Source organism: Delphinus delphis, chromosome X (assembly GCF_949987515.2).
Source record: "Delphinus delphis chromosome X, mDelDel1.2, whole genome shotgun sequence".
Taxonomy (NCBI): Eukaryota; Metazoa; Chordata; class Mammalia; order Artiodactyla; family Delphinidae; genus Delphinus; species Delphinus delphis.
The window spans coordinates 13229248-13246433 of NC_082704.1; the positions used below are offsets into that span (position 1 = coordinate 13229248).

Sequence of the window (17186 nt, forward strand, 5' to 3'; positions counted from 1 at the left end):
GAAACTATCAGGTCTCATGGAGTTCAGGCTCCAGCAATGACAGCCCCGGCTAAGCCGGTTCTCAGAGTTCAGCCTTCACCATGGCAACCGCTTGGGAAACCTCCAACTTGCTGAACTGGAGATTCTGAAGGAAAGTCACCCACAGCAGAAGCACGGTCTTCAGAGAGTTTTCCGTAGTTTATTCATATAGCACCTCATCAGCAAAACCTGACAGAATACTCAAGCTCAATGTCAAGAGCCTTCTGAATCCCGGTCAAAACGTTTCAAGGTACATCACTTCACCTGATCCCCCAAACAGGCCTGGCAGCTACTCGCGGCTGGAATCATACTCCAGTACCTACCACAGGGCTGGCACATGACAGCAGCTCAGTAAATGTTTGCGGGATCCGTGACCTGTCATCATTCTATAAAGGAAGAAACAGCCTCAGAGAGGCTCAAGCAGCCTCCTCAGCATGCCGAGCAGCAGGCAGGGCTGGCCTCCGGCCTCTGGCTTTCCCACTCCACCATGCTGGCCTTCTAAATCCAACTCAGTAAAGGGCAGGAGGACGTTTCACTCCTTTTCGACAAACATTCATTGAGCGTCTACCCTAAAGCAGACCTTCCCACCACTCCTCGCTGTCCTCTGCCTGAGCAGTTCCTTCAAGCCTTGGTTTTAGTGTCACCTCCTGAGCAAGGCCTCCTCGATGAGCCCTTCCACAGCCACCAGGCCACCACCGCCTCGCACCCAGTACCCTCTATGCCGTTTCCTGTTTGGTACTCATCCCTGTCTCTAATTACTTGATGTGCGTATTTGTCTATTTATGGTTGGCCTTCCCCGACTGGAAGCTCCGTGATGGCAGGGTGCCAGCTCAGGCTTTCTGGTGACGCCATAAGATGAGGGAGACGAGGCCACTGAAACAAACAGCCAATGTGCTCTCAGGTGCATTCATAAAGATGTCCAGAACAGTGGACTTCCGGCACGTGTCTGAAAGACAGGGAGGCGATGGGGTTGTCAGCACGGGGCGGAAAGACTCAAGGAAGACACACCAGCTCTTCTTCTCCAATGTCTGAAGGCTGCGACCCAGAAGAGGGCCGTGGACTTGCCTCAGAGGAGCGGTGGGAGAAGGCTGGAGGGACAAAGTTGCAGGGGCAGGCTTGGGTTCAAGGTGCTCCTCGTTAGGATTGTTGGGTACTTCCTGTCTTGCACACTGATGTGTGAGTACTAAGAGGGTGGCCGGCATCCATTTTATTCCTCTCGCTATGTAAATAGCGCAGTACCTGGTATGTTTGTCACTCCATAACTATCTGATTGAATGAATGTTGTGTCGAAGATCAGTTACAGGCGGAGGCTGTCACTGTTCACTCTGCCTGGAATGTTCCTCACCCCCCCGCCCCCGCCGCCTGTCATCTGCTTGACCCTCTGGTTACTCTGTGGTCTAACCTTAAATATCCCGTCGTCAGGAAAAGCTTCCCTATCCCCCTATCACCGAATTACAGGGCCCTCTCAGAGCCTCCTGTATTTTTCTATCGTGTGATGATTGTATTTGACGTTATTTGCTGGTTATTTGAGGTAGATATTCCCCTACCCGAAGGCACTCAGTCTCTCTTGCCTGAATGATCCCCAACAATGCCGTGAGACAGCTGTTGGCATCCCCTGTAGAGTATGCTCTGTGAGAGCAGGAACTGCTGTTATTTGCTGCTATAGCCATCGCGTGGGGCACAAAGCAAGTACGCAAATATTTCTTGAATGAATTAACTTTACAACTAAGAAACTGCTGAAGGCTCAGCAACATGTAAGTGGTCGACGTTACACAATAAGCCAGCAGTAGAGTCTAGATTTGAACCCAGGTCTGTGTAACTCCAAACCCTGGTTTTTTTCTACTACACCAAACTCTGCGGGTGCAGAGCCATTGTTCAGGACCTCGCGGTCTGCCATAAAAGGTGGGCCCCTTGGTGGAAATGTTGGAAGGCAGAGTGTGAAGGCATGGCACCAGCCAGGTTGCCTCACGTATGGGCTCAAAGAGATACAGGAGGGCACTTCACTAAGAATTCGAGAAACTTCCCAACCAGAGGAACTTGTGTCTGGCAGCCAACAGTGCAGCAGACGGAAGGACTGAGCTGAGACTTCATGCCCTACCCTGGCCTGATGGCAAGCAGGTGGTGGATGGGCAGCAGGATGGACGTCTGCAACTCCTTTCATCATCCTTCTAGTTATACTCAAGATGGACTAGCCCATCGCGTGCTATTGGAGCTGGGAGAGTAGCAGGTAACAAATCTAGACTTTGGATTTGAATCCTGGATCTGTCACTTACTAGCACTGTGACAACTTCCCTCCACCTGAGTTCCCTTATCTGTGAAAGGAGAATAACACAAAGCATGATTAAGATTAGATTAAAATGTGGATGAAAAGAACACCTCCTATATACACTGCCTGGATCTAAGGGGGCTCAAAAAAATGAGCACTATTTTTATCATTCCCAGTTTATTTCAAGCCTCATACCCCAATGCTGCATCATCTGTGTGCAGTACTTCCTGGCAAGGACTTTCTGATTAAGTCAAGACATCTACATTTTCATCTCCTTACACCTGTGCCCTGAGTCAGGTAAACAAATAGACTTGCTCAAATCTAATGCAGGGTTTTATTTGTGAATTAGGAAACATGCGTTTGTTCAAGAAACGAGCATCAAAGCTGCTGTCACCAAACCCCAACCTACAAAACTTCTTACGTACAAAGAGAAAGACCTGTCTTTAACTTGGAAAAAGGACTATTTGTGTGATCGTGCTCTCAACCCAACTTGCAACTGCCTTTCTACCTAACTGGATACAGAATTTACTCCCCCCATATAATGGAACTAACATTTTCATGACATTATCCACCACTGAGCTAACAGGCTACAAATCAATGTAACAGATTCGACTGCTTTGAGTCGTATTTCTTAAATGGTCCCATAAGCAAATACATCCAGCCTCACACATAAGCACCAGAAATTTGCCACCCCGTAAGTTACGTTCTGTTAGGTTTCTGTTTGTTGCTTTTTAAAACATCAGTCTTCCCCCTTTCCCAGTAGGTATATAGGTAGAAAAATAAATGAAGTCAGCACTCTTCACTTCTCACTAGAATAAACTGTGACTCAAACACTGTGAGTGGTTATTTGCAAGGCTATAATTTTTTTAATGACAGATTTTCCTAAAAGAAACCACTATAACATCTGTCCAAGAACTCCAAGGGAAAACAAAAAATACATAAAAGATTAAAAGTCTATTACTTTAACAGCACATTGCCAAACACGGACAACTAGGATAAAATGCCAAGGAACCTTAAAAAATAACTTGAAAAGATGCAACGTTCAAGTCATTCAAACGTGTAGGGTCCACAAAGAACAGAAAAACAAGTCCGAGAACAGTTCTACTTGTGCATGATGGGAACTCAGACTGTACCTCATCCAAGTTCATTCAAACCAATAGATGTATGAGCAGAGTTTGTTTTTGCTTCTTTGCTTGGAGATGCGCACGCAGATTAGAGAGGAGAATCTTCCAGATGCTGATGTAAGCGCAGCAGACTTGGTTCCCCTCTGATAAAGTACGAAGGCAGATTTAGTTGACTCAAACTTTATCAGTTTCCCTAAGAAAAGGTCTTATGCATGCTGAAACAGACGAGTTACTGAATTTGTCATGCTAAGTATTTACAGCAATTTTCATAAAGTGAGCTCAGTAACTTGACAGGATAAAAAAGGTAGTTGTGAATTTCTTATATAACCTTTTACAACGTGAATGACTTCGTGGGTAAATGACGCTGAAGTTCAAAGCCCCTCAAACACACATTAACAAGAAATTATTGACTGCATGAAGAGGCACACATTGTAGAAAATGCACACTTCACGGGGTTCCTGCATAGCAGGAAAGTCACTACCACTACATAACAAATGGCTATGCCAACAGTTAGAGCTGCCACTCAAGGGTCCAACAGTAGAATTCCCTCAAAATCGCAAGGAGTGTTTGCATCACAGCAAGGAAACCTTTGGGAAGACAAGTACATATTTTCTTTGCAAAGATATTTTGTGTTGGACAATTTGAACATCGCATAAACAAATCCGTTTTTGAATTGGGTACGATTTAAGGCAATGCTACTCAGACCTGAGGGGGAAAAAACCCACAGAAGTTTCTAGTTTTCTTCTGAAACTTTGACGGGTCAGAATCAGTGTCGGAAAGGATCCCCCCGCTAAGATTCAATGCACCATTAGGTATCTGCAGCTTACAAAATAGGATCCACTTGCATACTCTGAATACGAAATGGGCAATGTTATGTACTCTTCCTTGAAAACTGTAAAAAAACAAAACAAACATGGCAGCTTAGGTATTTCATATTAAAATGTCACATGAGCATGAAGACAACTACACCTGGTGCACACAAAGGAGCAACCGCCCTCACAGCAAGCTCTCCGCAGCGCTGTACTTCTCTCATGACTGGCTGTGGTGTAGTGTGGAACGGTCATGGATTCATAAATTAACTTTTAACATCAACTACAGACTAATGAATGACAATTAGACACAAGTAAGTTCAAAAGTTTTACATTTTGCTCCTGTTTGGCTGCTAAAGAGCAGCGATTTAAATTCATATAAAAACTTCTGACCACAAAGCTTGCTATACACATAAAGTACATAATCAAAAAGTAAGCAGCAATTGAATTTCTTATTTAAACTTATCTGGTATATATTATTTACATATTTGGGGGGAGAGCTCTCCGAAACCACCATGCTCCTTACTCCCCTTCCTGGCCTCTGCCCCCTCTCCGCCTGCCCCAGCCCCTCCAAATCGAAATCAAGTGCTCTGAACTATATACAACTGTACTTTGGCTAAGTGGGCTGGATGGCGCGACTCCTTCCCAGGTCTTGGAGTGGAAGAAAAGAAACAAAGTCTTGGAAGTCATGTGCAGCCTTCTTTTCCGAGTAGCAGTGTACTGTAGCCAACAAATCTGTTCTTTTCATGGCAAGGGGGGCAAAGGGCCCCCGCACTTCACTCCCCAATCTGAATGGGGCAAGATCCAGAGCCACTGGCCTCTTGCACCACAACAGGCCACCGGACAAAAAGGAAAGGAAAAGGTCACGACAGAGGCAGCAGCAATCAACACAAGTTTCCCGACAAAGGAACTTCTCCTGCTAGCACTCCCCCCTCTTCCTCTCCCTCCCCTCCCACAAATTCATTGCCTTAAAATTAATTCATATCACGAGAACTCGGTACTCTGGTTAAGTGTCAAGTAAATATAAGAAAGAGTAAATCTGTCACCTTGTATACTTGAACTGGGACATAAAGCTGGGACACACGACATCACTGAAATTAACTTTCTAAAACAGATCCGGTCTACATAGTGCAGCCAATAAAACGTAAGAGTTTGTTCACAATCTGCCTTGTACAGGGTATTTATAGTCTTTCGATGCCATATAAATAGCATTTATACAGCTTAAACATTCAGAGACATGCACTGGGACTTTTTAGGTAGTACGAATTTCTTCACAATCACATGTGCAAATTTTACAGATCACTAAGTGAGTTATGAGTAAGCTTAGGCTGGACCGTGTCTTGTATTATCTAACAAATTTAACGGGGGTTCAGAGTCATCCATAGGAAGAACCAGGCGTGTTCCCCGAATGACCAGTTCATGGTCCCCGAATGCAAGTTCCCGATCCAGGGCATCTTCAGAACTGTTTCCCATAAATCTCCTAGGGGCACCGGACGATGCTGATTCAGTGTTCACGGTAGAATCTCCATACGTCAAACTAATATCACCATCATTGAGAATAAGATCGGAGTCATCATCTTTCAACTGTTCCTGGTTCTAAATTCAAATAAAATAAGTTTTGCGAATTGTTATGAAATTCAAGAAACATTTCCAATAGCAGAATTTTCAAGGATGCCCTATTTAAAAAGCTTCAGGATAAAGTCAAAAGTCCTCACCTTGGCTTAAAAGACACTGTGCGACTTGGGCCCCTCAGCTTCATCTCCCACCACCTTCTGTTTCTCTGACCTCACCCGCCTCACTGTGTGCCCGAAGACTGAAGTGCTGACAGCTGCCCCAAATCTCTCGTGCTTTCTCTTACGTCCTGTCCCCTCTCCCCTCCTTCATGTAACTAGCGCCTACTTATCACTGAGGTCTTGGCTGAAAAGTCACTTTCTCCCAGAAGTCTTCCTTGATCATCCAAGGCTAGCTTAGGGGTCCTCCTGTGTTCTCCCCTAGCGTCCTGTACTTAGTCTTCTCCTTAGAGTGGCACTTACCCCTTTGCGTAACTGCTCAGGCAGTGGTCTGCGCCACCCCCACCCCCCGCACTAGACCCTAAGTCCCTTGTACGCTGTACTTCAATCACCTAACAGTTTGGGGGCACAGAGAAAGTATTCGCTAAATATAAGTTCAATTGATTGTTGAACAGATTTATATAAATGAAGCTTTTACTGCCGTATCAACAATACCTAGAAATACTGAACCCTCACTACACACTTGTCACCCAGCTCAACGGGCGTTGGTTCTAATGGAAACTTTGGGGCCAAAAAGAATATAAATAAAGTTCCAGAAAAGGGAAAAACGTCTAGCATATATAGTGCCACTGTGGCAAATTAAAAAGTGTACATGTGCACAGGAAAGTCTAGAAGGTATTCAACAAAATGATGATAGTTAGCTCTGCATGACAGAATTGCTAGTGGTTTTTATTTTCTTATGTTTTTGTACTATCTGAAATTTTATTATAATGAGTACATATTACTTTTAAAAATCAGAAAGTCATTTTTAAAAATGTAGAGTAAGAATTATTCTAAATAGTCATATTGATCTAGCAAAAAAAAAGTCTGTGACTAACACTCCTTGAGGGAAGTAGAGCTGACAGAAACATCCTACACTCAGCTCTCCTATCCTGTGCGTGTTTAAAATCTTTAAATTTGTCTAAGATGGTCAAATAGACTGAGGGCACGATTGGACAAAAATTTTTAAACTTAAAAAAAATTTGCTGTTGCTAGAAATTTGCCTAAATACTCAAAGACAAAGACATGTGAATTAAAAACCAAACAAACCCATTCCACCAACCAGCCATAATCCCTTCCTGCCCAATCCATTTATAACAGTTAAGTCTAACAAGCGTGTCTAACGCTTAATTCAGCAATACTCAAAGTTGTGTGGCACCTTCACTCGTCAGCAGGGGCTCTTCAGCACCTTCTAATGACTTTATTAAGTTTCAGGTTTGGGGCAATATCTACCAAATTTTAAAATGCATATGACTTTTGACCTAGCAACTTAACCTTTAAAATCTATTCTTTATAACTTTATATTCTTGGGTAAATTTATATACACAAGGATATTCACTGTAAACATTGTTTGTAATAACAAAAACACAAAAGGAGGAACAATGTAAAGGTCTAGCCACAGGAGACTAATTAAATCAATCTTGGCAAAACCACACTGTGCAGCCACCAATAGAGAGAAGGTGAGGGATCTCATGGACTCTTAGAAACATATCCATGCTGTATCATTAAGTGAAAAAAGCAAGTAGCAGGACAATACTCTTATTATGATCCCATTTGTGTAAAACAATAAAGAGAGCTATATATACACATATAAGTTTGTGTAGATAAACTATAGCAGGGAGTATCCAAAATAAACCCTTAATAAAGACTGCCTCTGGGGGATGGAGGTGGGAGAAAGAGAGCGACTTTTATTTTTCACTTTGTACGTTCCATACTGTTTGAATATCTGGCTGTAAGCATGCTACTTTTATAATTTAATAAGTAGTTAACATAGCAAAAATTAAATTAAAAAATTAAGTTTTATGGTTGTTATGGGTTACATGGTATCTCCCCCCCGCACCCCCCCCCCCAAGAGATGTGAAATCCTAACTCCCAGTACCTGTGAATGTGACCTTATCTGGAAATAGAGTCTTTGCAGGTGATCACATTAAGATTAGGTCCTTGGTGTGGGCCCTGAGCAAGTATGACTGGTGGGTGTCCTTATAAAAAGGGGAAATTTGGAGACACAGACGCATACGTGCACACAGGGAGAATGCCAGGTACAGATGAAGACAGAGATCTGTGTGATGCATCTTCAAGCCAAAGAATGCCAAAGATGGCCAGCAAACCACGAGAAGCTGGAGAGAGCCCTCGGAAGGCCCCAACCCTACTGGCACCTTGACCTCAGACTTCTAGCCTCCAGAACTTGAAACAGTAAATTTCTGTTGTTAAGCCATTCAGTTCGGGGTACTCTGTTATGGCAGCCCAAGGAAACGAATAGAACAATGCCGTATTTTGCTATCGACAGGACACACAGGCATTGTGGAACTCTTCTGGCTTTTGGTGATGGCGAGTGGGTCTTTGGAATCCCAGAGCCAGACCTCAATGACTTAACTGACAAAGCTGGCTGACCCCTCAGCACAGAGCCACATGGGCTAACAGGGTAAAGAGGGAATGGGGGCCGTGCTTGATATGGGAGCCTGGGCAAAGTGGCAGGGAGGGACAAGACAACACGGGGTGTTCCCCCCAGCCCACCAGTAGTCTGTCGGAACTGTGCACTGACTCAACATAATACAACGCTGCAGGGTGCTCCTCCCTGACCCAGGTGCCACCCCTGCTAAGACTCCTCTTCCCCATCCGTTCTCTGTGGGATCTGCTCGAAAACACCACAGAGGCGGTCACAGGGAACTGGAGGGTGCACGTCTACACTGCTTTACCACAGCCTCATCTCTCAACTCAAGGTGTTGCATCAGAGTAGTCAAAATTGGTGGGTTTTGTTAACATGGGTACTTTATTTGATGCACCAGGTTATTTTTGAAGGGTTGGGTTAGAAGTAAAGGTTTTTAAAAAAGAACTTGAAAAATTAAATGTTCATATTTTAAAATAAAAACTGGTTAGCATTTGTCATTTCTTTCTTTGTGGCAATACCTGCTGAATCACTAATCTTATGTCGGCAGCTAAGGAAAAAATATGGAATCTAGATTATATCTAGATATATCCATGCCTCCCAGCAATACGGTACACAGGTAGATAAACTTTCCGTAATACCCGAAATAAAAGAGCATCTGTTGCACTTTAGGGGCATCAAAAAATGTTTTAGTAATCCTCTCCACATGACTGTGACGACCCTGATTTATAGATTACAATATACGCAGTTAGTACTAAGCTCAGGCCACATGCTGCAAATAAATGAAAACCAGCATGGAAATAGAATTATTTACTAAAATCACTGACAGTAAGATGAGATGCTATTCTGTATCTTTTTTCAAATGACGGCTCAAAGGCGGTGAATTATATTTATAGATTTCAGTGCATTTTCTGGCTGAGCAAAATATGTTTATATTCCTGCTTGTGGATTTTATACCTTAAACGCAAGCAAAGCAAAACAAAACAAAAAACCAGTAACCCATCCACAGAACAGATAGTTTTAAATTTAACTTAATGAAGAACTTAGGTTCTGGATAAAACCAACTTACCTCATAAGCCTGGGGGCTGGTTAGGCATCTCGCAACGGGTCCACAGCAGGCAGGGAGGGTTGTCGTGAGAGGAGGCCCACTGTGCGTCAGCAGAGGCTTCAGATAGCTGTGCCAGTTAAGGAAGAGCTGCGTTCCTTTCTTTACCAATTTAAAAGAACAATCTGTTTGATAACAATCACTGTCACAGTGTACCTACCAATTCAGATAGCAAATGTTGTCCCATTTCATGACCCTATTATGCAACGGGAGGGAGATTTTATTATTATCTCTGTTTTACAAATATGGAAACTCAGGCTCATAGAAGTCAATGATCTGCCTAAAGTCACACAATTAAGTAAACGGAGGACCAATACTCGAACCCAGATTGGCTTGATTCCAAATCCTATGCCCTTTCCACTACATCATATTGCCTTTCTGATTTTACTAAAGCCAAAAGGAAGACAAAATCACTCTCAATTTAGCGCTGAAGGAGACACGGAAGAAACTAAAGAATGGTAAGAGCCTAAAAAGAGATTAAATATTCCAGTAGTAGAATATAGCAATAAAAATGGTTTTAATTATTTATTGTAGACTCAGCTGGCCTCTTCAATGAGTTGAAACTTTAGTATCAAAGGAAACTCAATTCTAAAAACATTAAAAAAATTATGCATCATGAGGTCCTCTGTCATAGACTCTTATTTCAGTATTCATCTATTCTCCAAAAATAAAAATAAAAACAGATGCAACAATATATTTGATACTCAGAAGAAAAAAAGAGGGAATCATGAGAAAAAGCAGAAAAAGGGAGAAAGACACATACATATTCGCTACTTTCTAAAATTACAACTTAAGGTTGTTCTCAATTAAAAATGAGGAGGCCAAAGAAATTTACATAAATTCACATATTTATAAACTCTAAGATTAAAGTACTTCATATAAACACACTTACATAGCTCATAAAACATCTTGCCACACAAAACCACTGAAAATCTGGAATGATGAATTCTACTAGTGCATTAAGTACAGAAAGTACCAGATCGTAGTTTAGTGGTACTTAACACGCTAGTACAGAGGCTAATAAGTCTTGGTATTTAACTCTATAAGAACAAATTCCCTAAAAACTAAAACTTACCAAGTATTGACAAAAGGAAATCTGAATAGTCCTGTATTTATTAAAGAAACTAAAAACCTCTTCATACAAAAAGTTCCAGGCCCAGAAGGCTTCACTGGTTAAAATCTTCCCAGACTTAAGAAATACACAAACTCCTCCAGAAAAATAGAAAAAGAGAAAAATTCTTCCCTACCTGTTTTATAAAACTAGCACAATCTTCCTATAGAAACTTGACAAGGACATTACAAGAAAAAAAAATCACGAGCCAATACCTCTCATGAAAAGACACAAAAATCAGACACAAAATACTAGCAAATTAAATCTAGTGACATACACAGTGAATAATATCATAATCAAGTGGGATTTGTTCCAGTAATGTAAAATTGGCTTAACATTCAAACAATTGATGAAAATCAGCAAGATAACACACTAAAGGAGAAAAAATAAATACACGATCGTCTCAGTTGATGTAGAAAAAGCGTCTAATAATATTCAATACCTATTTATGGTAAGAACTCTTAGCAGACTAGAAATAGAAAGGAATTTTCTTACATTGATCAAGGATATCTCAAAAACTGACAGCTAACATCATACTCAATGGTGAAATATTGAAAAATTTCCCCCTTAGGTCAGGAATAAGACAAGAATGCCCGCTATCATCACTTACATTTAACATTGTACTGGGAATGTCCAGCCAACATAATAAGACATAAAAATAAAACATTATTATTCACTTGGTTATGTGCATAGAAAATAGAATCTAAAAACTATTAGAAATGTAAGTAAACTTAACAAGATTGCTGGATACAAGGCCAATATATAAAAATCCAATTATATACCTATATATTAAGGGCAAAAATGTAGAAAATAAAATAAAATGAAATACATACCATTTACAATAGCACCCAAAATACCAAATATATAGAGATAAATATAATGAAAGATGTGCAAGACCTGTCACTAAAAACTATAAAACATTAATGAGAGAAGTTAAAGAAGATCTAAATGAATGGAGGATATACAGTGTTCATGGATTGGAAGACTCAATATTGTTAAAATGTCAGTTCTCTCCAAATTCATCCACAGATTTAATACAAATTCAATAATTTGCCAGCAGCTTTTTTTCTGTGTGTGTGTGAGCATGAGTGTGCATGTATGTATGGAAAATGACAAGTTGTTTCTAAAATTTAGATGAAAATGCCATGGACCTAAAATAGCTAAGGCAATACTAAAGAATGACAAACCTGTAGAATTTCTCCTATTGGATAGCAAGATTTATTAAAAAGTACAATAATTAAGAGAGTGTGGTATTGATGTAAAAATAGACAAAGAGAAAAGACGGTCCGGAAACAAGAGCCCCCCGACTTATATGGCCAAGTGATTTACAACAAAATTTCCACTGCAATACAGTGGGTTAAGGATGGCATTTCCAATAAACGGTGCTGGGTCAACTGAATACTCGTATGGGAAAAAATAGGTCTTGACCCACACCTCACACTATACACAAAAATCAATTTGTAATGGATCGAAGACTTAAATGTGATAGTTAAGACAATCATATGTTTAGAAGAAAACATAGGAAAATATCTTCATGACCTTGGGATATAAAAGATCTCTTAAGACACAAAAAGCACTAACCATAAAAGAAAAGATTAATGAAATAAACTTCATTAAAATGAAGAATTTCTGTTCCTCAAAAGACAGGATTACAAAAATGAAAAGGTGAGCTATAGATTGGGAGAAGATAGTCACAATACATATAACTAACAAAGAACTCAATTCAGGAATGTAGAAAGAATTACAAGTAAATAAAAAAAAGATAAGACAGTTCAATTAAATAGTGAGCAAAAGAACCGAACAGACACACTTCATAAAAGAGGATATCCAAATGGCCAATAAACATATGAAAGGAAACCTCATCAGAGGAATGCAAATTAAACCACATGAGATATCACCACGCACCCACTGAAATGGCTAAAATTTCAAATGCTGGCCAATGCCAAGTTTTGGAGAAGATGTGGAACAACTTAACTTGCTGGTGGGAGTGTAAATTGGTTACAACCACTCTGGAAAACAGGTTGGCAATATCTATTAAAGCTAAACATACACTTGCTCCAAATTCCATTCCTAGGTATATACCCAAGAGAAATGAGTGCCTATGTTCATCAAAAGATGTACAAACAGGGAATTCCCTGGTGGCGCAGTGGTTAAGAATCCACCTGCCAGTGCAGGGGACACGGGTTCAAGCCCTGGTCGGGGAAGATCCCACACGCTGCGGAGCAACTAAGCCTATGCGCCACAACTACTGAGCCTATGCTCTAGAGCCCGCAAGCCACAACTACTGAGCCCACGTGCTGCAACTACTGAGCCCGTGTGCCTAGAGCCCATGTTCCGCAACAAGAGAAGCCACCGCAGTGAGAAGTCCGCGCACCACAATGAAGAGCAGCCCCCGCTCAGCGCAACTAGAGAAAGCCCTCCCGCAGCAACGAAGACCCAACGCAGCCATAAATAAATAAATTAATTAAAAGATTATTTTTTTAAAAAAAGATGTACAAATGTTTAGCTTTATTTATAATCGTCAAAAGCAGGAAACAACCTAAACGTTTATCAACAATAGTTTCTGAGATATCCTTAACCAAAAAAAAAAAAAAAAAAGAAAACCCCCAAAAACCAAAACCCCGTAGTATATTCATACTATTTATGGAACACTACACAGCAATGATAAAGAATGAATTACTGGTACAGGCAACAATATAGATAAGTTACACAATGTTGACTGAAAGAAGCAAAACATGAAGTAATACATAGTATATAATTCCATTTATATGAAGATCAAAAATAGGTAAAACTAATCCATGTTGCAAGGAATCAGAACAGTGGCCGCCCTTTTGGCTGTAAGGCCTTCAGGGAAGTCATTACTGACTGCAGGGAAAACAGGGAGCCTTCTGGGGTGCTTGAAATGTTCTTCGTATCTTTATATGGGTGGCAGGCACACAGGTGTATACATAAGTCAAAATTCATTAAGCCGTACCCTTAAGATTTGTATACATTACTGTATTTAAGTTATATCTCAATTATAACAAATGAACAAACGGACTGCACAAAGGAACTGAAATCTAGAATGATGAATGATTAATTATACTACGGCACTAGGTATTAAAATTACCAAGTCTTAGTCTAGTAGTACTGAGTCAAACAATTCTTGGTGGTCACTTCTATAAGAATATAAAAAAATATTATTCTACTCTTTCTCTGCATTAGGATCATTTAATTATTTTGTATATTATGCAGAAAATATACAAAACATTTATGAAGGAAAAACTAAACAATTTTTGTTAAATCAGAAGGATGAAAAAAATCCCAAGAGATATGGGAGTGGCTTATACCCAAAATGCTGATAATGGAGCCAAAAGTAATGACATAATCATTAAACAATTTTTTTTTTTTTTTTTTGCGGTACGCAGGCCTCTCACTGTTGTGGCCTCTCCCATTGCGGAGCACAGGCTCTGGACGCGCAGGCTCAGCGGCCATGGCTCACAGGCCCAGCTGCTCCGCGGCATGTGGGATCTTCCCGGACCAGGGCATGAACCCGTGTCCCCCGCATCGGCAGGTGGACTCTCAACCACTGTGCCACCAGGGAAGCCCTCATTAAACAATTTTAAGGAGCCAGGATCTCTCTCCCTCTAATAGGAGTCTTAATACCATAGATAAGCGAGTATTCATGTTCCCGTATATTAATTTTGAGTCCTCGTAAAAAGTGAATGTAAAAATCTAGCAAACAGAATATAGTAAATAGTAGCTTCTAATGATAATTGTCAAGCGCATTTTTTGTAAACATAGAAGGTTTTGATCAGAAAGTCAAAAGCAAGGGAAAAACATTTTACATGGTTGTCCCAAATTTGCTTCAATGGAACATAAACCAGGTTTTGATTCCCTTACTGATAAGTCTCAGCCAGAAAGAACTCCATGGTCCCTTTTTCTAGTTCAACTTTCAAATAAGAAATTAATTTTAATAAATAGTGAGTGATAAAATGTTTTTTAAAAGGCATGATTTAAACAGGTTATTATATATAGCCCGACCCAAAGTATAGCTATGAAGAAGACTGTTACGATAGGACAAGAAGGAAATTGGTAAACAATGAAGCACTGGCATTCTGAATGGAGAGGAGAATCTCCCAGTCTGTGGAAAGGTCAGAGAAAAAACGACATCGCTGACTACTGCGGTACCTAGCATCACTGAATTTCTCATTCTCATGTTTTTTCCTAAGGCAGTCTTTCCTCTTTTACTCTAACAAGCACACGGACAAACACCAACAAATCCCTTTTGCGGCATTCACTCGATTAGCTAAAGGACAATAAATATTAAAGTTTGCTCAATAAATAAACCTATATATCAAAACAAGTCTATCATAAGGGCTCCTGAGTCCCTGCATACAGCAAGCTTCTGCAATAACCAGTCCTTACTGGTTCCATGGGTTTTCAGAGGATTCATCTGTGTGGGTTTCCTCTGGTAACCTTCTCTACTACACTGAAGGGGAAAGGGAAGACCAAAGGCAGGTTTTATATTCCAGTTCAGGAAGAGAGTGGTCAAAACCGTTGTTCCATTAAACTCTAGCGTCCACGTCCACACTGCCATTTTTTTTCTCAGTTAAGGATACTTATGATCAAAGTTATACCATATCCGGAAAAGCCAGGCACTCTCTGCTTTGGTAGTTCTTCTTTCACTTTCAGGAATACCCTGCAAACAGATTATAAATCAATACATACACAAAGATAAAAACACATTTAGTTAAGAGTCATTTCTTTGTAGAATCAGGAACATAGCCTACCGCATACGAGATACTCTCCAACATGGGTAACATGAGAAATTTAATAGCTTGTACACTGCAGCTTGGGAATAAAAAATTGAAGTGTTTTTCTGAACACTTCTATTACTCAGGCTGCTTACTGATTTATGAGTCTACTGGCATTTAAAAAAATCAGTGTGGGATAATCCATCCCCTAAATCTGAAAGGCTTACACCCATGTGAACTGCACCTTAAGTAGAAAACATCCCATCAACATCCCGATCTCTGGGAGTTGTCATGGGTCCCAAAGTTAACTGGCATTTTCAAAGTTGCTACTATGTTCTTAGAACACTAGCAAAATGTAAGTAAGTAGGGAAATTCCATGTTAAGCCTGACTGGGTAGGAGGGAAAAGTAACAGCAAGCAGCTTCAAAAACAGCTCCCCCAAAACATCAACTGGGTCCTTATGTGTAATATGATGCGGTCGGCCAGCAGTGGCGCTGTTACGCCACCTGGTTCCTCTCGGCTCTGACACGAACTAGTTGGGCAACTCCCTTTCCCTCTCTCCAGCGGAGTTTTTTCATGTATACAATGTTACTTGAAGGCTCTATCCAGCATGAATGTTCTATGTTTCCGGGATTTTCGAAGAGTACGGAGTTTAGATTCTGGCTTTTGGTTCCTGTTCTTCCTGGTCTTCGAAATAAATGAATCTTCCTCTCAACATGTATCAAAACATAGACAATATAAAAATGTTTGAGAACACTGTATGGGCTTACAAGAGCGGAGAATCACCCATATTTCCTTTCACATCAGGAGGCATTGGTTTGTATGTCTCCGCTTTTTGAAGAGCGACGAATCTGTAAATCTCACATGATCCTCTCACCACATGAGCACCTGTACACCCAACTCCCACACGCTCTGTAGTTACTAAAATCTTCCTCTGGGCTTCCCAGTGGACACTCGAAATACGGAGTAAACAATATACTGAGCCAAGGCATCCATACGGTTTTGAGGGCAAGGTAAAAATGAGATTTTTTTTCCTGGATGTCACAGCTGCTACTCACCTACCTGGCTCTCTCCCTGTCACTCCATTTCCATTTGTCCTCTGTGGCGACAGAGGGGACATAGCAAGTGGAGACTTTCGCAGATGGTGATCAAGCACTTGTCCGAGGGCCTGTTTGGTAACTCTTCTTGTTTGGCCGTGGGGGTGGAGGCACTGAGGAGCTATTGCCCCTTGGAAAGCACCCCAGCAGCTCACCGTCATGGGAATTTATCCAGCCTTGTTGTACAAATAGTGCAAGCCCATGAAATTATACTTTAAGGTTCTGACCACAAAAGGGGCAAGTACTTACTACGTACACACTCAGCACTCAATAGCTAGCAAAATTAGCATTCAGGAAATGAATCTGATAAAAAACATTTTTAAACTACACTCTGAAGACAAATAAACCAGGGCTTGTTTCAGACAAGAAAAAGAACTGTGTTTTTAAAGAGATGCTTTCCATCTTCAAAAAGCTCATTTCTGTGATTCCCCATCTCATGTCTAGGGCAGAGGCATATAGTCAGTGGTGCTCAGAAAGCATTAACAAGTGGTGGGAAAATACCAGAAAAGGGTGGTCAGTCTAGGGAAGGCACTGAGTCACACTGCATTCAGTCTACCAGGTTCAGGTTCAGAGGAACAACTGAGAAAGTGACACATGGAAGTAAGCAAGGAAACATGGGCAAGGCTGAGGCACGGGGTAAGAAAGCACATTCTCCTGAACAGGCAGGAAAGACTGGCTGAAGAGTCCAACGCTTCTGGGCAGTTCTCAAGGGCAGCTGCTGGTCATCCAATTTGAAAGTTACACAGGAAGAGCAGCTGGAGTGGGG

General features: G+C 41.0%; 1 protein-coding gene across 1 annotated transcript in view; it reads right to left on the reverse strand.

The window, feature by feature from the left end:
- Positions 1-2621: 2621 nt before the first annotated feature.
- SLC9A6 (solute carrier family 9 member A6) overlaps positions 2622-17186 on the reverse strand; it is a 52968-nt gene continuing 38403 nt past the window's right edge. Inside the window, exons 14-16 of the mRNA XM_060002993.1 lie at positions 15190-15269; positions 9442-9547; positions 2622-5813 (exon numbers count right to left, since the gene is read on the reverse strand). Of these exons, the coding sequence (XP_059858976.1) occupies positions 5541-5813; positions 9442-9547; positions 15190-15269 (459 nt within the window). The 3' untranslated portion in view covers positions 2622-5540. The remainder of the gene's footprint in view (positions 5814-9441; positions 9548-15189; positions 15270-17186) is intronic.